The sequence below is a fragment of the Sciurus carolinensis genome, chromosome 4 (assembly GCF_902686445.1).
Source record: "Sciurus carolinensis chromosome 4, mSciCar1.2, whole genome shotgun sequence".
Lineage (NCBI taxonomy): Eukaryota > Metazoa > Chordata > Mammalia > Rodentia > Sciuridae > Sciurus > Sciurus carolinensis.
Genome location: NC_062216.1, coordinates 78,237,369 through 78,260,230, shown reverse-complemented (window position 1 = coordinate 78,260,230; position 22,862 = coordinate 78,237,369). Strand labels below are relative to the sequence as shown.

Below are 22,862 nucleotides of genomic sequence, written 5' to 3'. Positions count from 1 at the left end.
TATTGGCAAACTGTATCCAAAAACATATTAAGAAAATCGTGCACCACGATCAAGTGGGGATCATCCCTGGAATGCAAGCATGGTTTAACATCTGTAAATCAATAAACGTAATCCATCTTGTCAATAGACTTAAGGATAAAAATCATATGGTTATATCAATTGATGCAGAAAAAGCATTCAACAAAATACAAAACCCCTTCATGCTCAAAACACTAGAAAAAATAGGGATAGTAGGAACATACCTGAACATTGTAAAGGCTATTTATGCTAAGCCCATGGTCAACATCATTCTTATGGAGACAAACTGAAACCATTCCCCTTAAAAATTGGAACAAGACAGGGATGTCCTCTTTCACCACTTATATTCAACATTGTCCTTGGAACTCCAGCCAGAGCAATTAGGCAGACTAAAGAAATTAAAGGGATACGAATAGGAAATGAGGAACTTAAGCCGTCACTATTTGCTGATGACATGATTCTATATTTAGAGGATCCAAAAAATTCCTCCAGAAAACTTCTAGACCTCATTAATGAATTCATCAAAATAGCAGGCTATAAAATCAACACGAATAAATCTAAAGCATTTTTATATGCAAGCAACAAACAGTTGAAAGGGAAATGAGGAAAACAACTCCGTTTGCAATAGCCTCAAAAAAAATAAAATACTTGGGTATCAATCTAACCACAGAGGTAAAAGATCTCTACAATGAAAACTTCAAAACATTGAAGAAAGAAATTGAGGAAGACCTTAGAAGATCGAGAGATCTCCCATGTTCTTAGATGGGCAGAATTAATATTGTCAAAATGGCCAAACTACCAACAGTGCTATACAGATTCAATGCAATTCCGATTAAAATTCCAATGATGTACCTTACAAAAATAGTGCAAGCAATCATGAAATTCATCTGGAAGAATAGGAATCAAGAATAGCTAAAGCAATCCTTGGCAGGAAGAATGAAACAGGGGGTATCACAATACCAGAACTTCAACTATACTACAAAGCAATAGTAACAAAAACAGCATGGTATTGGCACCAAAATAGACAGGTAGATCAATGGTACAGTATAGAGGACATGGACACAAACCCAAATTAATATAATTTTCTCATACTAGACAAAGGGGTCCAAAATATGCAATGGAGAAAAGATAGCCTCTTCAACAAATGGTGCTGGGAAAACTGGAAATCCATATGCAACAGAATGATACTAAACCCCTATCTCTCACCCTGCACAAAAATCAACTCACAATGCATCAAGGACCTTGAAATCAGACCAGGGACCCTGCATCTTATAGAAGAAAAAGTAGGTCCAAATCTTCACCTTGTTGGCTTAGGATCAGACTTCCTTAACAGGACTCCCATAGCACAAGAAATAAAAGCAAGAATCAATAAGTGTGATAGATTCAAACTAAATAACTTTCTCTCAGCAAAGGAAACTATCAGCAATGCGAACAGAGAGCCTACAGAGTGGGAGAAAATCTTTGCCACTCATACTTCAGATAGAGCACTAATTTCCAGAATATATAAAAACTCAAAAAACTCTACACCAAAAATACAAATAACCCAATCAACAAATGGGTTAAGGATATGAACAGATACTTCACAGAAGAAGATCTACAAGCAATCAAAAACACATGAAAAAATGTTCAACATCTTTAGTAATGAGAGAAATGCAAATCAAAATTACCTTAAGATTCCATCTCACCCCAATTAGAAGGGTGATTATCAAGAATACAAGCAACAATAGGTGTTGGAGAGGATGTGGGGAAAAAGGTGCACTCATACATTGCTGGTGGGACTGCAAATTAGTGCAGCCACTCTGGAAAGCAGTGTGGAAATTCCTTAGAAAACTTGTATTGGACCCACCATTTGACCTAACTATCTGACTCCTCGGCCTATACCCAAAGGACTTAAAATTAGCATACTACAGAGATATAGCCACATTAATGTTCATAGCTGCTCAATTCACAATAGTCATACTGTGGAACCAACCTAGATGTCCTTCAATTGATGAATGGATAAAGAAAATGTGGCATATATATATTCAGTGGAATATTACTCAGCCATAAAGAATGATAAAATTATGGCATTTGCAGGCAAATGGATGAAATTTGAGAATATGTTGTTAAGTCAGATAAGCCAATCTCAAAAAACCAAAGGACGAATGATCTTGCTGATATGCAGATGATGACACATAATGGGGAGTGGGAGGGGGGCAAGAATGGAGGAAGGTGAGACTATGTAGAGGGAAAAGAGGGGTGGGGGGAAGGAAAAAATAACAGAATGAATCAAACATCATTACCCTATGTAAATGTATGATTACTCAAATGGTATGCTGTTACTCCATGTACAAACAGAAACATCATGTATTCCATTTGTTTGCAATAAAAATAAATTAAAAAAAAAAAAGAATGGTAACTACCATGATGAAAACAGGCAAAGGAATCAAAGTCACTGGTAAAGGAATTACACTAATGAAAGAGTAAATAGAATACTGTAGTTGGATTCCTGTTATAGTAACCAATAATTGAGACAATCACCTTGAAAATAGGGAGGGTTTATTTGGGCTGAATAAGTATGCAGATAATAATGCATGGTCGCTGTTGCTCCTGGGCCTATGCAAGGCATCACAACATGGCAAAAGCATGTGCAGGAGCATGTGGCAGAAAGAGAGGAAGAAGAAAGAGCATTTCAGTTAATACCTCAAAAACTTATGTGTCTCATTAGCAAATAACACTTTTCCAATGGTACCACACATGTTATGCCACCAAAAAATTCTCAATAAATGCTTAAGAATTAAAAATAACTTCATGTATTCTCTGATATTACAATGAAATACATTTAGAAATAAGCAAATCAGTGAACAGTGATAAGTGTACAAAAGCATGGAAATTGAATAGCATTTTCAAATATGTCCAAACTCACTGAAGAAATACAAAGGTGAATCAAAAAAGGTTGTGCAGACAAATAAAAGGAAAGCACAAGATATCACCTTCTGTGGATCTCACAGCAAAAATTGTATGAAGATTGAAGTATATAGCAATAAATTTCTTTACCAAAATCAGAAACAATGCAAATAAACTGTCTAAAAATGATTCACAAGGGCCTAGTCCAGCAAAAACAAATGAAACCCAAATGGAAAAATATAAAAACAGAAATCATCAATTTGAGGCTAAAATGAATGCAAAAGTTCCTGGAAATGGAGAGTTGGTTCTATGAAAGACAAACAAAACATACAAACCTTTAGTAAACTAAGAAAGATAAAAAGAACACTCAAATAAATAAAACTAGAGGTGAAAAAGGAGATATTTTTACTAACATAGAAAGACAAAGGAACATGAGCAACTGCTATGAAGAATTATACAGTACACTTTTGCAAACCTAGAAGAAGTGGATGAGTTCCTAGATACATATAACCTACCATATTGGATCAAATTCATTGTTTAATTTAAGTGGAATCAATCAAAATAGACCATTAATGCCTAAGGAGTTTAACTCAGCAATTAAAATACCCCATCTAGGAAATGTTCACTACTGAGTTTTACAAATCATGTAAGGAGAAACACATCCATATTTCTCCAAATGATTCAAAACCGGAGAAAAGAAGGAAACTTACCAACTCATCCTAGGAGGACAGCATTATTCTGATAGCAAACACAGGCAAGCACACAACAAAGAAAAGTACAGAGAAATAATCAGGATGAATACAGATGCAAATGTCCTCAACAAACCACAGTCAAAAAACTCCACCATAATATCAAAACTATCATCATCAAGTGGTAAGTTTTACAGGGAAGTGAGGATGGTTCTGTACATGAAAGCAATAAGCTTAGGACAACACATCATTGAAGGAAGAGAAAAGGGATGTAATCTCTTCTCAAACTCAGGAAGAACAGTTGATCAGATTGATCATCTCTCTCTGATAAAGTGCTAAATAAAAATGTTCAACCCTGGCACTATAAATATATGTAAGCCAAACCCACCAAAACACCCACGCACAATATGGGATGTCTACTTTATGAATGTTATTCAACATATTCCTGGAGGTGGAATCCAGATCAATTAGGGAAGAAAGCAAAGTACAGGGCATTAGCACTGAAAAGGAGCAAGTCCAGATATTTATATTTGCAGATGACATGATTTTATACAGAGAAAAACATAAAGACACCTATAAAAAACTGCTGCATACCTCTTTTAATACTCACATTTTTTTGTTGTTGTTGTTCTTGTTGCTGTGACCAGAAGAGTCAATGAAAACAATTAGAGGAGGAGAAGTTTGTTTTCACTCGCAGGTTCAGAGGTTTAGTTGATAATTGGTCAACTCCATAGCTCTGGGCCCGACGTGAGACAGAACATCATGGCAGATAGACCCAGTGTAAGAAAACACTTTGTATATCTATGTAATGGATATTCTTAACAGTAGTTGAACACACAATCCTACATTTCACACAGAAGAGCAAATGAGTCTCTTCTAAAGAGAGAGTCATTTTTATTAGTCTAGTAGCCAAGAATTCACAAGTAAAGAACAAATCCAGAGGTATCACATTATCAGATATCAAAGTTTACTTCAAAAAAATGGTAACCAAAACACCAGATTATGAAGTAAAAACTGACATACACATCTCTACAACAGAACAGAAAACCCTAAAATTGATCTGTGTATTTATACCCAACTTTGTTTTTTGAGGAAAGAATCAAGACCATACATTGGAGAAGGGATGCCTCTTTAGTAATTGGTAATAGGAAAAGCAGATACACATGCAAAAGAGTAAAACTAGAGTTCAATCTTTATGCAAATACAAAATATACCCAGTGTGGATGAAAGATCTAAATGTAAGTTCTGGAAATACGAAGATACTAGAGGAATACATAGAGAAAACATGTGAAGACATTGCTGTATGTAAAGACTTACTGCAACAGAGATTTTCCCCAAAGTAGACAAATTAAATTATATCAAGCTAAGATGTTTCTGCTCAATAAAGTTATAATCATCCTGATTCAAGAAGGAACTTGGAAAATGCAGAAAATATAGCAAATATTTCTTCCAACTGTGAATAATACCCAGAGTATATAAGAACTTGTGAAACTCAGCATCACAAAATCTGTTGATCCAATTTAATGAGGGTCAAATAGTCTGTAAAGATATTTTCCAATACAAGACAAACATCGCTTTTTCTACACAGAGCCAGCCACAAGTCCCCGAGCCAACGGAGAGCTTCGATCCGCAAGCAGCCTCTGGGATCAGGGCAAGGCAGCCAGAGATTTCTCCAGGCGGCTCTGCCCACTCCGGCCACAGGCTCTTTCCACGGGGCGATCCAAGATGGCGGCCTAGAGGGTGACTGCATCTCCAGTCGCTCCAGAACCCAGGACTCAAGAAGGGGACGCATTGAGAAACTTGGACAAAAATAGAGTTACGGGGTGAGTCTCCCCCACTGGGCGAAACTTGGCCTGGGCGGCAGGCAAAGATAGGGGTGGCTTATCAGAGCAGGGCAGGGCAGCTGGAGTCTTCCCCAGGGAGTCTTCCACACTCCGGCGGTGGGCTCCTCCCACACGGCCAACTGCATGGTGCAGGCCCCCAGTGAAAGCCTTTCCGCACAGAGCCAGCTCCAAGCCCTGGAACCAGTAGGGGGCTAGGGGCAGCTTTCTTCGGAAGCACTGCATTATCAAGTTCCTCCAAGATTTCAGGCTACTGAAGGCTGGGAGGTGATACACTGGAAATCTACCGGGATACTATAAGCCAATAGAGGAAATCTGCAATATCTCACGGTCCCACTGACAGCTGACCAATATGAGAAAACAAGGGAAGAAAATGTCCCAAACAAATCTAGATACTACATCAATAAAACCCAATGACAGCATAGCAGAAGAAATGTCAGAAAGGGAGTTCAGAATGTATATAATTAAAACAATAAGGGAAGCAAATGAGGAGATGAAAGAGCAAATGCAGGCATTGAAGGAGGAGATGAAAGAGCAAATGCAGTCTTTAAATGATCACACCAATCAACAGTTAAAAGACCAAATACAGGAAGCAAGAGATCATTTCAATAAAGAGTTAGAGATACTGAAAAAAAAACAAACAGAAATCCTTGAAATGAAGGAAACAATAAACCAAGTTAAAAACTCCATAGAAAGCATAACCAATAGGATAGAACACCTGGAAGACAGAACCTCAGACATTGAAGAGAAAATATTTAATCTTGAAAACAAAGTTGGCCAAACAGAGAAGATGGTAAGAAATCATGAACAGAATCTACAAGAATTATGGGATATCATGAAAAGGCCAAATTTAAGAATTATTGGGATTGAGGAAGGCTTAGAGAAACAAACCAAAGGAATGAACAATCTATTCAATGAAAGAATATCAGAAAATTTCCCAAAACTGAAGAATGAAATGGAAAACCAAGTACAAGAGGCTTATAGGACTCCAAATATACAAAATTACAACAGACCCACACCAAGGCACATTATTATGAAAATACATAACATACAAAATAAACACAGAATTTTAAAGGCCGTGAGAGAAAAGAATCAAATTACATTCAGAGGGAAACCAATAAGAATATCAGCAGATTTTTCAATCCAGACCCTAAAAGCTAGAATGGCCTGGAACAACATGGACCAAGCCCTGAAAGAAAACGGATGCCAACCAAGAATCTTATACCCAGGAAAAATTACCTTCAAATTTGACGATGAAATAAGATCCTTCCATGATAAACAAAAGCTAAAGGAATTTACAAAAAGAAAGCCAGCATTACAGAACATTCTCAGCAAAATATTCCATGAGGAAGAGATGAAAAACAACGATGCAAATCAGCAACAGGAGGCCTAAAGGAATAGCCAAATAAAGGAGAAACCAAATCATGTCAAAACACAAATATGAGTCAAATGACTGGGAATACAAATCATATCACAATAATAACACTGAATGTTAATGGCCTGAACTCATCAATCAAAAGACATAGACTGACAGATTGGATTAAAAAAAAAATCCAACAATATACTGCCTGCAAGAGATTCATCTCATAGAAAGAGATACCCATAGACTAAAGGTGAAAGGATGGGGAAAAACATACCATGCACACGGACTCAGCAAAAAAGCTGGAGTATCCATCCTCATTTCAGATAATGTGGACTTCAAGCCAAAACTAGTCAGAAGGGATAAAGAAGGACATTTCATGCTGCTTAAGGGAAGCATAAATCAGCAAGACATAACAATCATAAATATCTATGCCCTGAACATTGGCTCATCCATGTAAATCAAACAAATCCTTCTCAATTCCAGAAATCAAATAGACCACAACACAATAATACTAGGCAATTTTAACACATCTCTCTCAACACTGGATAGATCTTCCAAACAAAATTTGAATAAAGAAACCATAGATCTCAATAACACAATCAACAATTTAGACTTAATGGATATAAATAGAATATACCATGCAACAAAGAACGAATACACTTTCTTCTCAGCAGCACATGGATCCTTATCTAAAATAGACCATATTTTATGCCACAAAGCTACTGTTAGCAAATACAAGAAGATAGAGATACTACCTTGTACTCTATCAGATCATAATGGATTGAAATTAGAAATAAATGACAGAATAAAAAACAGAAACTTCTCCAATACCTTGAGACTAAATAATACACTATTATATGATGAATGGATAACAGAAGACATCAGGAGGGAAATAAAAAAATTCTTAGAAGTAAACGAGAACAAAGACACATCATATCAAAATCTCTGGGACACCATGAAAGCAGTACTTAGAGGAAGATTTATTTCATGGGGCGCATTCAACAAAAGAAGGAGAAATCAACAAATAAACGACTTAACACTACAGCTCAAAGCCCTGGAAAAAGAAGAGCAGACCAATACCAAAAGTAGTAGAAGACAGGAAATAGTTAAAATCAGAGCCGAAATCAACGAAATTGAAACAAAAGAAACAATTGGAAAAATTAACAAAATAAATAGTTGGTTCTTTGAAAAAGTAAACAAAATTGATAAACCCTTAGCCACACTAACAAAGAGAAAGAGGCAGAAAATTCAAAGTACTAAAATTCAGAATGAACAAGGAAATATCACAACAGACATGAGTGAAATACAAGCATAATTAGAAGCTATTTTGAAAATCTATACTCCAACAAAACAGAAAACCTCGAAGACATCAACAAATTTCTAGAGACATATGAATTACCTAAACTGAACGGGGAGGACATACACAACTTAAGTAAATCAATTTCAAGCAATGAAATAGAAGAGGTCATCAAAAGCCTACCAACAAAGAAAAGTCCGGGACCAGATGGGTTCTCAGCCGAGTTCTACAAAACCTTTAAAGAAGAGCTCATTCCAATACTCCTCAAAGTATTCCATGAAATAGAAGAGGAGGGAACCCTCCCAAACTCATTCTATGAAGCCAATATCACCCTGATACCTAAACCAGACAGAGACACATCAAGGAAAGAAAATTTCAGGCCAATATCCTTAATGAACATCAACGCAAAAATTATCAACAAAATTTTAGCAAATCGCATACAAAAATATATTAAAAAGATAGTGCACCACGATCAAGTGGGTTTTATCCCAGGGTTGCAAGGTTGGTTCAACATTTGGAAATCAATAAATGTCATTCACCATATCAACAGACTTAAAATTAAGAATCACATGATTATTTCAATAGATGCAGAAAAAGCATTTGATAAAATACAGCATCCCTTCATGCTCAAAACACTAGAAAAAATTGGGGTAGTGGGAACATTCCTTAACATTATAAAGGCCATCTACACTAAGCCCATGTCCAATATCATTCTAAATGGTGAAAAACTGAAAGCATTCCCCCTAAAAACTGGAACAAGGCAGGGATGCCCTCTTTCACCACTTCTATTCAACATCGTCCTTGAGACTCTAGCCAGAGCAATTAGACAAACCAAAGAAATTAAAGGGATACGAATTGGAAAAGAAGAACTCAAACTATCCCTGTTCACTGATGACATGATTATATATTTAGAGGAACCCAGAAATTCCACCAGAAAACTTTTAGAACTCATAAGGGAATTCAGTAAAGTAGCAGGTTACAAGATCAATGCTCATAAATCCAATGCATTTTTATACATAAGTGATGAATCTACAGAAAGAGAAATTAGGAAAACTACCCCATTCACAATAGCATCGAAAAAAATAAAATACTTGAGAATCAATCTCACAAAAGAGGTGAAAGACCTCTACAATGAGAACTACAGAACACTAAAGAAGGAAATTAAAGAAAACCTTAGAAGATGGAAAGATCTCCCATGTTCCTGGATAAGCAGAATTAATATTGTCAAAATGGCCATACTATCAAAAGTGCTATACAGATTCAATGCAATTCCAATTAAAATCCCAATGATGTACCTTGCAGAAATAGAGCAAGCAATTATGAAATTCATCTGGAAGAATAAAAAACCCAGAATAGCTAAAGCAATCCTCAGTAGCAAGAGCGAAGCAGGGGGTATCGCAATACCAGATCTTCAACTCTACTACAAAGCAATAGTAATAAAAACAGCATGGTATTGGTACCAAAATAGACAGGTAGATCAATGGTACAGAATAGAGGACATGGACACAAACCCAATAAATACAATTTTCTCATACTAGACAAAGGGACCAAAAATATGCAATGGAGAAAAGATAGCCTCTTCAACAAATGGTGCTGGGAAAACTGGAAAACCATATGCAACAGAATGAAATTAAACCCCTATCTCTCACCCTACACAAAACTCAACTCAAAATGGATGAAGGACTTTGGAATCAGTCCAGAGACCTTGCATCTTATAGAAGAAAAAGTAGGTCCAAATCTTCAACTTGTTGGCTTAGGATCAGACTTCCTTAACAGGACTCCCATAGCACAAGAAATAAAAGCAAGAATCAACAACTGGGATAGATTCAAACTAAAAAGCTTTCTCTCAGCAAAGGAAACTATCAGTAATGTGAAGAGAGAGCCTACAGAGTGGGAAAATATCTTTGTCACTCATACTTCAGATAGAGCGCTAATTTCTAGAATCTATAAAGAACTCAAAAATTCTACACCAAGAATACAAATAATCCAATCGACAAATGGGCTAAGGAAATGAACAGACACTTCACAGAAGAAGATGTACAAGCAATCAACAGATATATTAAAAAATGTTCAACATCTCTAGTAATAAGAGAAATGCAACTCAAAACTACCCTAAGATTTCATCTCATCCCAATTAGAATGGCGATTATCAAGAACACAAGCAACAATAAGTGTTGGTGAGGATGTGGTGAAAAAGGAACACTCATACATTGCTGGTGGGGTTGCAAATTAGTGCAGCCACTCTGGAAAGCAGTATGGAGATTCCTCAGAAAGCTTGGAATGGAACCACCATTTGACACAGCTGTCTCACTCCTTGACCTATACCCAAAGGACTTAAAATCAGCATGCTACAGAGATACAGCCACATCAATGTTCATTGCTGCTCAATTCACCATAGCCAGATTTTGGAACCAACCTAGATGCCCTTCAGTTGATGAATGGATAAAGAAACTGTGGCATATATATACAATGGAATACTACTCCGCAATGAAGAATGATAAAATTATGGCTTTTGCAGGCAAATGGATGAAATTGGAGAATATCATGCTAAGTGAGATAAGCCAATCTCAAAAAACTAAAGGTCTAATGATCTCGCTGATAAGCGGATCATGACATATAATGGGGGGTGAGAGGGGTTAGTATTAGAGTTAGGGTTAGTTTTAGGGTTAGGGATAAGGAGTGTGGTATGAATGAAGGAAAGTAGGACTGTATAGAGGGAAAAGAGGAGTGGGAGGGGTGGGGGGGAAGGGAAAAAAAATAATGAATCAAACATCATTGCCCTATGTAAATGTATGATTACACAAATGGTATGTCTTGACTCCATGTACAAATAGAGAAACAACATGTATCCCATTTTTATACATAATAATAAAAAAAGAAAAAAATTTCAAACTTAATGAAATTCTAAAATATATATATATATATATATATATATATATATATATATATATATATTTCTATGCCCCATCAGTTGCCAAAAAAAAAAAAAACAAGACAAACTGATGTAAACTGTAAAATGAATTTTCAATATTCCCTGACCACTGGGAAAGTGAAAAATCAAAGCCATGGACTGATATGATACTATATCATATTTTTCCTGGGTTGTTGGACTTGGTGTATTCTCAAGGTGGATTCCTGGACTGAATGGAGAAGTAGGAATTTGGTGCTTTGTTGCCATTTTTACCTTTTTCTCCCAAGTGCCTTGAAGGATTAGCTGAATCCACTCTTAGGAAGAGAGAATGCCATGGCATTAGCAAATGAATCCACGTTCCGGCCAATGCTACCCTTAGGAAGGTCTGAGTGTGACTGGAGACCAAGCCTTTCAGCAGATCCTTCCCATGAGGGTGTTTGCACTCTTCACCCAGTGGTGTGAGTTCATCCCCTGCAGAGTGCCTGTGCTGCAGGAGAAGGCATGGTGTAGTGCCACAGACCTCAGAATCCCACTTTCACTAAACACTTTGGGCTGTTAGCAGAATGCTAGGCATATTTTTAGTGATACTATAAGTGAATAAAAACCATTTCTTTACTTCATTTCAGACCCAAACCAGCACCTCCAAAGGAAGCAAGGAGAGCCTGCCAGTGCATCTTCGTCAAGTTCTTGTCCCTCACCCTTGATCTTTTACTAGAATTGGTTCTATTTTTGGTGCCAAAAATAGAAAAAGATTCCAAACTTAACTCTTTGCACAGGCTCAGACCATCAACAACTCTAAAAGGAATTTAAAGACAGCAAATGTTCTCTTTGAGTTCTTCCATGCCCAATATTCTTATATCTTTTGGTAGCTAAATTGACAAAGCAGAAAGAGGGCCTCTCTGAGCAGTTCTCCAACATTCCTGCTTTCTTTCTCTCTAGGATGTCCATCCCAGGTAGCGAGGGGATCTTACCTAAGGAAGAATCTGAAGAACAGCAATCAGGTTTTCTGACACAAGGAACATACAAGTATGTTAGAAATCCCAGCCTAGGCTCTCGGAATCAGCATGGTCATTGCTGCTCAGAAGCCTGTTCACCGACTGGGTGTGGTGACGCACTCCTGTAGTCCCATATACTTGGGAAGCCAGGTGGGAGGATAGCAAACTTCAGGCCAGCCTCAATAGTTTGGTGAGGCCCTATCAACTTAGCCAGGCCCTGTCTCCAAATAAAATTGTTTCTACATTTTTAAATATTGTTGACAGCTACATCCCACTACTGGTACTATTTCTGGCATTGGACAGCTCAGACAATGAGAGCAAAATTTTAGCCTGATTAATTTTTAAATAGGAGCAATTTATTTCTCACATTTCTTGGGCAAGTCAAATTTTATAGCAATGCCAGATGGGACTGATGAGGGCCCTGCTTGTAGTGTACTTACATATAGGAAAGACTGGAAAGGGAAGAAAAATAAGTCTGTATATGGAGGAAGACAGATAAAAATGCTGCACATCTCTGAGTCTTTTTAAAGCACTAGTTTCCTTCATAAAGTTAGATTGATTAGCTCCCCTCTGTGTGTAACAAAATATTATATTCACACTCAATGGTAAATTCCTAGAAATATTTTGGGCATATATTGAACACTCAAAAGTATCTGAAAAGAAAATAAGGAGTAGAACAATCAAGAGAATTAGAACAGATATGTACAGTATCATGGAACCAAAGGAGAAGCGTATGCTAATTTATGACAGAATTATAAGCCATGCCCATCACTGTTGAGAAGCAGGTTCAAATGATGCCTGAAAGATGCTCACTCACTGTTGCAAGCTAGAAGTCATTGTTATCTGAATTAAGCTGTTTAAATATACTGTTGGGGACATAAATTTAGAACTACAAAGAAATTAAGGAGTATACTGGCTCAACTACTTATCATCTGGTGATGCCTCAATCATGAATCACTCAATGCTTAAATTCTTGACAAATCAGAGGTAGAGAAAGATGACTGACCTGGATTCTCTGGTGATCAACTGCCCACAGATAAAGTAGGACAAATAGTCTTAAAATAAACTACCTGCAATAGTTAAGAAAGCCAACTGACAGAGCACAGTTTCTGATTTTAGAAAAATAATAAGAAAAGCTGAAAAAGTCAGGAAGGAAAGAGATAGTCATGTCACTCCTTCACCAACTTCACACCAAGAGAGAAGGAATTAAATCCAGGCTTTAGACTTGAAGTCCAGTAGCAGTAATGCCTTGATGAAACCCAATTCAAGGCTGACCCCCATGATTGCCGTAAGAAACTGGTAACTGCAACCTGACTTGCTATCCCTGCATTAGGCAGGTGGCCCAAGGGACTCCTGCCACCACTCCTACCCATCCTTGGATAGTAGAAGGGATAGTAAGTGTCTATTCCCCAGGAATATGGTGTGAAATGTAGCACAGGATTTTACCTTTAAGTTCCATGCCAAGTGCACCATTGTGAGACTGTGGTACCAGGAGGACATCAAAGGCAACTATATCCTGAAGAGAGTGCCTAATACCTGCCTGGCATTAGGCAGATACCACTTACCAATGGGATATAGTCTAGTTTTTGTCTATATTATTTCCAGCCTTCAAGGGAGCATGACTCATACCTAAATCCCAAATAGTGCAGGTTCCCACACCTAATTCAACACTACTGAAATATTGGGCAGAATAGTGTGAGACATGACTCCATTACTGAGGGTAGGCACGATACCATGAACAATAATTTGTCTTAAAACTTAGGACCTGGCTAGAGAAGCCTGTAAGTGGGTAGATTCTAAAAGCTCACATCCTCAGGCTATTTCCCATAGTTGATTCTCTGGAACATTAGACCCTTATTTCAGGCAGAGGTGTGGCCCCAGTCTATCAGAGTTCTAATCTATCTCATGTGACTGATTGGTGGTTTGCAGTAATCTTGGCCCACAAGTTCACTGAGGCAGTGAGAAGTAAATAAAGTGTGTATCTTGGTCCTACCCAGTGTTTCACTTGTCTCAGTGAACTTTGGGTTTGGGATGCAACAGCATTGTAGCATTCTTGATCACAGATGTGGTGTAGTGACCTGGAGCTCGTCACTCCAAGATGATTCTTCCCAGAGCAGAACAAAATTCTGCCACGAGACAGATGACTGTTGATAAAGACTCTGTGCCTTCCCAAACCCCAGATAGAAGCTTTCAAGGACTGACTATCATTTTTAGGTGCTCAGACAATTTATGCTGAACACACTAACTATAGATTGAGTGCATATTTGCACTTGGATTGCCCTCTACTGTTGGAATGATCACAACAAATGAAAGACTGACTCCATGGAAAATAAACCCATGTGTGTAAGGTCATCTGATTTTTCCCAAAGGTGCCAAAAAATACTTTGGAAAAAGACAGCCTCTTTAATAAATATTGTTGAGAAAACTCAATTATCTATATTTAAAAGATTAAAATTAGATTTTACTCTGAATAAGAATCAATTCAAATGGATCAAAGCTTTATGTCTACTATAAGAATCTTTGAAACTACTAGTAGAAAACAGGGGAACCATTTCACCATATAGGGACTTCAGTAACTTCCTAAATAGGTATCCTATAGCTCAGGAAATAATAGCAAGAATAGACAAATGGGATAGCATTGTATTTAAAAGTTTCTGCAAAGCAAGGGCAAATACAGAGTAAAGACAGGGCCCACAGAATGGGAGAAGAACTTTCTCAGCTACTCTTCCAATAGAGGATTAATATTCAGAATGTATAAAAAATTCAAAACTCTTAAAACACAGACACGCACACACACACACCACAAATACCAATCAATAAATGGACAAGTGAACTATTCAAGCACTTCTCAAAAGAAGTAAAAATGGAAAAGATTTACAGAAAAAAATTGTTCAACATCTTTAGCCATCAGGGAAATGCAAATCAAAAGTGCATTAAGATCCTGTCTCACCCAAGTCAAAAAGCCAATCATCAAGAATACCAATAATAAATGCTGGTGAAGACGAGAGGCAGCAAGAAAACTTAGGCTCTGTTGGTGAGGATGTAAATTAGTACAGCCACTATGGAAATTAGTATAGAAGTTCCTCAAAAAACTAAAATAGAAATACCATATAAGTAGCTCTACCACTCCTCAGAATATACGTGAATAACCTAAAGGCAACAGGCTATAAAAATACCACATATCCATGTTTAGCACAGCACACAGCCAAGTTATGGAAGTAGCATAGGTGCCCTCAGTGGATGAATGTGTAAAGAAACATGGTATGTATGCATAATGGAGCATTCCTCAGGTATTTCAAAGAATGATATCACCTCATTTTCAGGAAAATGGATGGAAATAGAGAACATCACATTAAGCAAAATAAGCCAGACTGAAAAACAAGTATTGCATTTTATTTTTCTTGCATGTGTGCAATTTCAGGAAAAAAATGTTGACATGAAAGTAGAATGGAGACTGTTAGAAAAGAGGAAAGGGATCATTCAAGGTAATGTCAGAGAGGGTAATGGGTGGATATGATCAAGCATGTTATGCATGCACTAAAAATTAGGAAAATTATGACAAAAATGGCACTTAGGCTACAATAAAGTGTTGGATTAGCAGAAGGGACTAAAGAGTCAGAGGAAAGAAAAGTCAAACTGAATTTCTAGAAAGACAGGCAGAGAAAAGCAGACCACATTACACACCAACAAGTACCAAGAACTCTTAAGGAACCATAGCCCCAACTTACAATCAAAATAAAAGTTAGAAACTGATCAGTAAGGATGAACTCTTATATGGAGAATTTAACAGACATACTTTAAAGGACACTCAGTGAGCTTCAAGAGGACACAGAGAAAAGAGAGAATACCCTGATAAAGTCTTAACAGAGAGAAGAAAGTGATTAAAAAGTCAAACATATTTTGGAGATGAAAAAGAAATGAAATAAAAAAAAAGGAAAAGAAAAGGAATTGATAACAGAGTAAGTGAAACAAAAGAGAAAACTGGTGAGCTGGAAAATTGGCTACTTGAAAGTATATGTTTAGAGGAGAAAGAAGGAAAAAATACAGAGGAATGAAGAAAGATTGTGGGAACTATGGGATAGCATTAAAAGCAAGTATTCAGGATTTGGGATTCAAGAGGGACTTGAGAATACCCAAACTTTTGAAAACTTATTCCAGGAGATCATAACAGAACTTCCATTCATAGAAAAAGGCACAAATACATGAATTCAAAAGAAGTCAATCCAAGGTTAGCTACAACTCAAGTCTAAATCAAGTAAAATTGTAATCGAGATCTCAAGGTGAAAGAGGAAGAGAGGATGCTCAAGGCAGCAATAGAAAAGAAGTAAAAACCACCTAACTTGTGCTCCAACTCACCTGACAGCAAAATCCTCCAGAGAAACCTATCAGGTCAGAAAATAGTCCCATGAAGGTTTTCACAATGCTATAAGATAAAACCTACCAACTAAGAATGTTGTACCCAGCAATGCTTCATTTAGAAATGAAGGAGCAACAAAGACATGCCCAAACAAACAGAAGGTGAGATGCTGTATGGACACCAGACCTGACCCACAAGAAATGTCAGTGGGAGTTCCTCAAAGTGGGAGAAAGAGATTGTCATTGCTAAGAAGGAAATGTGAGAAGGTATAAAGCTCACTGCTGAGAGTAACTGTACAGACAAACTGAAAAAGCTGGGACATTGTAAACATGGTGTGTAAGCCACTGTTGTCTTTACTATGAAGACTAAAATCCAAAACAGTTAAGAATGATGTGTATATTGGGACATCAAAGACTCAAAATGCAGGGACTAAGGGATAGCAAGTTTAGAAATTTTAATTAAAATATTTTCTGTTTCTTTTTCTCTTGTCTTATCTTTAAAATTTTGTTGTTATCATTTCAAAATAGCTCCTTATAATCAAAATATGGTGTTGTGAGATTCAAGGTAGTCGCCAAGCTAAAGTCAGTAATTGGAAAACAAAAAAATATTAGAATCAAAGCACACTACTAAGTATCTAAACACAACAGAAGGTTATAAGAAAAGAAGAAAGAAGGAACTTCAATGAGATTCAAAACCACATTATGAAATGGGTTTTATAAGTCCTTACCCATGGACGATTACCTCAATTTAAAAGGACTAAATTCGACCTTACAAGACATATTAACTGAATGAAGAAAAAAAAAAAAAAAGAAAAAACTTTACTATATGTTGCTTACAAGAAACGCTAAGTCCACACAGACTGAAAGTAAAGAGATGGGGATAAACTCTTGATAATTTTAAAGTGCTCAGGTTTATTTTTTAACTGTTCTAATAACAAGATTGTAATCTGCAGGAGAACCACATGCAAACCCTGTGCTCCCTGCTTCTCCTTGAACATGTAGAGGTCATCACTAGATGACAAACCCATCCTCCAACTACCTCACAATGAAATTAAAGTACAGTATATGATCCTTGGTGGATACTCAAAACATTTCCAACCATAGCAGAGGTCATCACTGGGATGTCTCTCAAATATGAATGCCTTACTGGTGTCAAGTTGCCCAAATATATTTGAGCATTTTTAAAGATTTTAAAATTCATTTATTAATTTTTTATTTGTTGTGTTTAGCCATACATAACAGTAGAGTGTATTTTGACGTATTATTCATAGATGGAGTATAAATTTAGTATCCAATTTTTGTGGTTGCACATGATGTAGAGATTCATTGTGGTTTATTCATATTATGAACATACAAAAGTTATATCAGATTCATTTTACTGTCTTTCCTGCCCTATCCCCATGTCATTTCCCTCATTCTCCTTTGTCTAATCCACTGAACGTCTATTCTTCCCCATGCTCCTTTTAAGTGTGTTTGCATCTGCATATCAAAGAGAACATTCAACCTTTGGTTTTAGAAGTGGCTTATTTCACTTAGCATAATAGTTTCCAAATCTATCCATTTGATGAAAAAATCATAGTCATTTTTTATGGTGGAGTAATATTACATCATTTATATATAACACATTTTCTTTATCCATTTATCTGTTGAAGGGCACCTAGGTTGGTTCCTTAGCTTAGCTCTTCTGAATTAAGCCACTATAAACATTGATGTGGCTGTGTCACTTTAGTATGCTGATTTAAAGTCCTTTGGGTATAAGCTGAGGAGTGAGATCACTAGGTCAAATGGTGGTTCCATTTCAAGTTTTCTGAGGAATCTCCATACTGCTTTTGATATGGTTGCACCAATTTGCAATCCCACCAGCAATGTATGAGTGTATGAATGTCTCTTTTCCCCCACATCCTCACCAACACTTTCTACTTGTAGTCTTAGTTCAAAAGTCACACTGGCTCCATAAAGAGGCTTTTGTACAGGATAAGATCCAATGAAAAGCAATAATGAGCTAATTTCAATCCAGGGACTCAATTTCTCTTCCATAATGGAAACTGAACTTTTTTAGGGACAGAAATGAACTAATGAAAATAATTTAAGACTACCATGGACAAAGAAAAATTTTAATCTAAAAATATTACTCATGTGTAGTAAATGGGAAATATATGAGGGATCTCAAATGCTTCAGGAAAAATATGGGATATATTTATTCATATCATATTGCTTTGTAAAATACTAAATGAAAATAAGATGTTAACATCTGTACCTTTATATAAGTCCAAGTAAAGGTTTTATATGTGTAATATTTTTTAAGCATAGATGGTATTGCCCAATGACTACACAAAATGTTCTATTTAATTGTCAAAAGAAAAGTGTTTATGTAAATTTATAATTCTCTCTCAGAATTACAAAAATTAACCTGAAATACTTTACAAGTTCCTGTGACTTGAGAAAGTCTTCAGCAAACAAAAATAGCTTAAATTTTTTTATTTAAGAAAATGTCTTTTTTGTGACTAATTTGCTTTCAGAATTATATGAGCACACATAATTTTTTGTGAGTCTTTACAACCATACTGAATGTTAACATTACACAATCCTATGTTCAACCAAAGAATAAAAGTGTAAGTATAAAAGCAGGGTTCATTACTTCATTTCTATCAAATAGCAGTGAGAAAATAAGAAGTCACTCATATGCATTTTTACATGGAGGCTTTTTGGGGGCAATTGAGAAATGGCTATTCAGGAAGCATCCTGTCTGCCTTGGTAATTTCTGCTCAAAGACAGAATATTAAAGCTTTGCTACTGGAGATGACTCTAGACTTTTGTCACCCCAGAGGGAGATACCAGCATAACTCCCCAAAAAACTCTTTAGGACATAAAATTCCTTAGGACATAAAATTTCCATTTGAAATTAGTGTCATTACATCAGAAAGTACTAACATGTTTACTGTCACAAGTGTATACTGAAGTGTATACTGCAGCAAAACTGTAAAAACAGAAACTTGATTCTCAAGGACAACAACAACATGTATTTAACTTTTTTATGAGTCTCACTCTAATGACGACTGCCTGATATGTAAATTAATGTATTCAACATTGGCTATTTTATGCAAATAAATTATTTTTCAAGGTTCTCTTTCCACAAATGGAGAAGATGGTTAGCTGTGTCCAATGTCACAGAATGTTCATGAGTAAACCAAGCATAATTGTTAGTAATAAGTAAATAGGCTTGCAAAAAATAAAAGCATTTAAATGAACTTTTGTACAATGATAATAATTGCGTCTGCTAGAACATGTTCCAGTTCTCATTCAAATCGCATATGAGATTAAGAAAAAATACCAATTTCCTAATTTAAATATATTGTCTTCTTATTAGAGAACATGAAAGGTTTTGTCTTGTGTTAACACACATAATCAATGCCAAATCAAATAATGTACTACAAATAAGCACTTGCTTCACACAACTAAAGTCACTGAGAGTCTGAATTCTAATTAATTTCTGAAAATTAGAAGTAGAAAAACTAAGGAAAACAACTATATGAGAAGAGTGAATCATGTCTCTGGCAAGTGGATCTATGAAGTATGAAGATTTTGTTCTTCTTAAGGAACAATGAGGATTATTTTTGCCCCAAATAAGAATTATTGATTATTCTACAATGATGAAAAGGAAAGATATAAGAAAAACATCCAAATAGATACAACAAAATTGTAAATTTGTGGAAAGAGAACCTTGAAAAATAATTCATTTGCATAAAATAGTCAATTTTGAATACATTAATTTATACCTTATTTGTAGCAGTGATTATTAATATCAAAAGAAAAAGTTACAAATCTAGAAGCTAGTATGATCTCTGTTAAAGTGACAAAATCCTATTCTGACATTGGTCTTAAAATGTAAATGCTTTTCTTTGTCTTTGAAATACCCCCATAGGAATTAAAGACTTCTGTGTTTCTTCAAAATGCTTTCTTATGCCTCCTGTTTCCTTTTTTTGAAGAAAAGTGAGATTTCTCAATGCTAAAACACCTCAGTTTTCATTTTGCAACTATACAGGTTACATATTTGCCTTATAATATTTTGTCACTTTATTATTGCTTCACAGTGAGCTGTAATTTTATTCACTGAAGTGTTCTTCACCTTTTGGCATTTTTTGATGACTTTCCAAAATCAAATGCCATAATAAGAATTTTTGCTCTCACCAGGTGAGGTGGCCCATGCCTGTAACCTAGTGGCTTGGCAGGCTGAGGTAGGAGGATCACGAGTTCAGAGTCAGTCTCAGAAACTTAGTGAGGTCCCAAGCAACTCAGTGAGACCCTGTCTCTAATAAAATATTTAAACGGGTTGGGGATATGGCTCAGTGGTTAATCACTCCTGGGTTCAATCCCTGATAGCAAAAAAAAGAAGAGCTATGGTTCTTACACTATTTTTGGAAGCTTCCGGAGGGTCATGGAATATCCTCAAAGAAATTACTTTCTTTATTAAAAGAGAAAAGAGAAATATTAAAATAAGTAGGGTTATTTGATATGTTAAAATTGCATGGTCAATTATAAATGATGTTTCATGTTTTCTGAGTCACATAGATAAATGTGATTACTACACATCTCAGAAATTGTATGAAATACCTGAAAACCTAATTATGTCCCTATATGTTATCATTCCAAATGTTGACTATAATTAGGTTACTGGGTGGGTGTTCAAAGTCTATAAGAGAAAAGACTTTAAAATCCAGTCTGACGACTGCACCTGACTTCCACCTCCATCACTCTGCCTCTTAGGAAATTCACTCAGGATGTATTAAAGAATGATGGGGCACATAGGGAGGGTCAGAATTCAGCAATGATAAAGTAGCCAGAAAAGAACTGGGTTCAAGGAAGAAGCAACATACATTCTTATTCATGTCCCCGCTCCAAATTGGATCAATTATTTTAGAAAATTTAGGGATTTCTCAGTCTGCACAATAGCCTCACACTTATTATATATTGTTTTTCTAAAATTATAAGGATTAGTGAACACTGTAAATATAATTTCAAATATTGTATTTGTCCTCTGGAATGGAGAGATGTTAGGGGAAAATGGAAGTCTTCTGCCTGACAACTGGCTTGTGGCTGAAGGAGGTGGGAAGCTTGTTGGAAGCACCCATGGGAAGGGGTCCTAGATTTTCTTACATTGTATGTATAACCCCCAAATTTCATACCGTCCAACCCCAGAAAGAGACAGAAATCCGGAATGGTCTGCTGATTATTTTATTGGGATATAGAAGATAGAGCTATGATTCCATCATTGTAAAGGCATAACACTGTGAAGGACATCATCTTCTGTTTTGGTGTCTGAAACAAGAAAGAAAGAAGGTTGCAGAGGACACTTGATATGGTAGGAGTTGACCTGCCCTTGTTGGTGTAACTGAAGGGAGGCAAGGTGACAGCCCACCTCCTGCCCGGCTCCTTCTTCTTCCCCTGTTTCTTTCTTAATCTGATTATTCATTCTTAGTAGGCAGCTAGCATATCGTATGCTTGAAATTTTTGCTTGTAATCTGAAGAAATAAAGATGTGACTGGGTTTGTTTTTTGGTTCTTATTGAAAATCGTCAAGGCTATGGTTACAATGATTGTCTCTGCAAAATATACCTATAAAAGTGAGTGATACAGAAACAAGGCAGGTGTACACTCAAAGGGTTGGATTGAAGCAATGATTGAAAAATTACAAAATGGAGTATTGTGCAATTATAAAAATAATAAATGAGGAAGAAAACTATCCCCATAGAAGGCTTTTTGATCAATCCCTGGGGAGAATGGTGGTGCTCCTAGGGTAATCCAGGAAGAAATGAGGGGCCATGGTTCTGATTACCTCCTGATTGAAGCAGTCATTGTTGGTTTCAAGGACGAGGGTGGCCATTTGGCTGCTGCTGCTGCTGCTGGCCTCCTTGTTGAGGTGGTCCCTGCTGGTTTCCAGGACGAGAGGGGCCATTAGGCTGCTGCTGCTGCTGCTGGCCTCCTTGTTGAGGTGGTCCCTGCTGGTTTCCCGGACGAGAGGGGCCATTAGGCTGCTGCTGCTGCTGTCCTCCTTGTTGCGGTGGTCCCTGCTGGTTTCCAGGACGAGAGGGGCCGTTAGGCTGCTGCTGCTGCTGCTGGCCTCCTTGTTGGGGTGGTCCCTGCTGGTTTCCAGGACGAGAGGGGCCATTAGGCTGCTGCTGCTGCTGTCCTCCTTGTTGGGGTGGTCCCTGCTGGTTTCCAGGACGAGAGGGCCCATTTGGTTGTTGCTGCTGCTGTCCTCCTTGTTGGGGTGGTCCCTGCTGGTTTCCAGGACGAGAGGGGCCATTTGGTTGTTGCTGCTGCTGTCCTCCTTGTTGGGGTGGTCCCTGCTGGTTTCCAGGACGAGGGGGGCCATTTGGCTGCTGCTGCTGTTGCTGTCCTCCTTGTTGGGGTGGTCCCTGCTGGTTTCCAGGACGAGAGGGGCCATTAGGCTGCTGCTGCTGCTGTCCTCCTTGTTGGGGTGGTCCCTGCTGGTTTCCAGGACGAGGG

General features: G+C 37.0%; 1 protein-coding gene across 1 annotated transcript in view; it reads right to left on the bottom strand.

Moving 5' to 3' along the window:
- Positions 1-22,862, bottom strand: part of LOC124982795 (altered inheritance of mitochondria protein 3-like) — a 94,494-nt gene that overhangs the window by 25,860 nt on the left and 45,772 nt on the right. Inside the window, exons 5-6 of the mRNA XM_047549715.1 lie at positions 22,497-22,752; positions 22,189-22,420 (exon numbers count right to left, since the gene is read on the bottom strand). Of these exons, the coding sequence (XP_047405671.1) occupies positions 22,189-22,420; positions 22,497-22,752 (488 nt within the window). The remainder of the gene's footprint in view (positions 1-22,188; positions 22,421-22,496; positions 22,753-22,862) is intronic.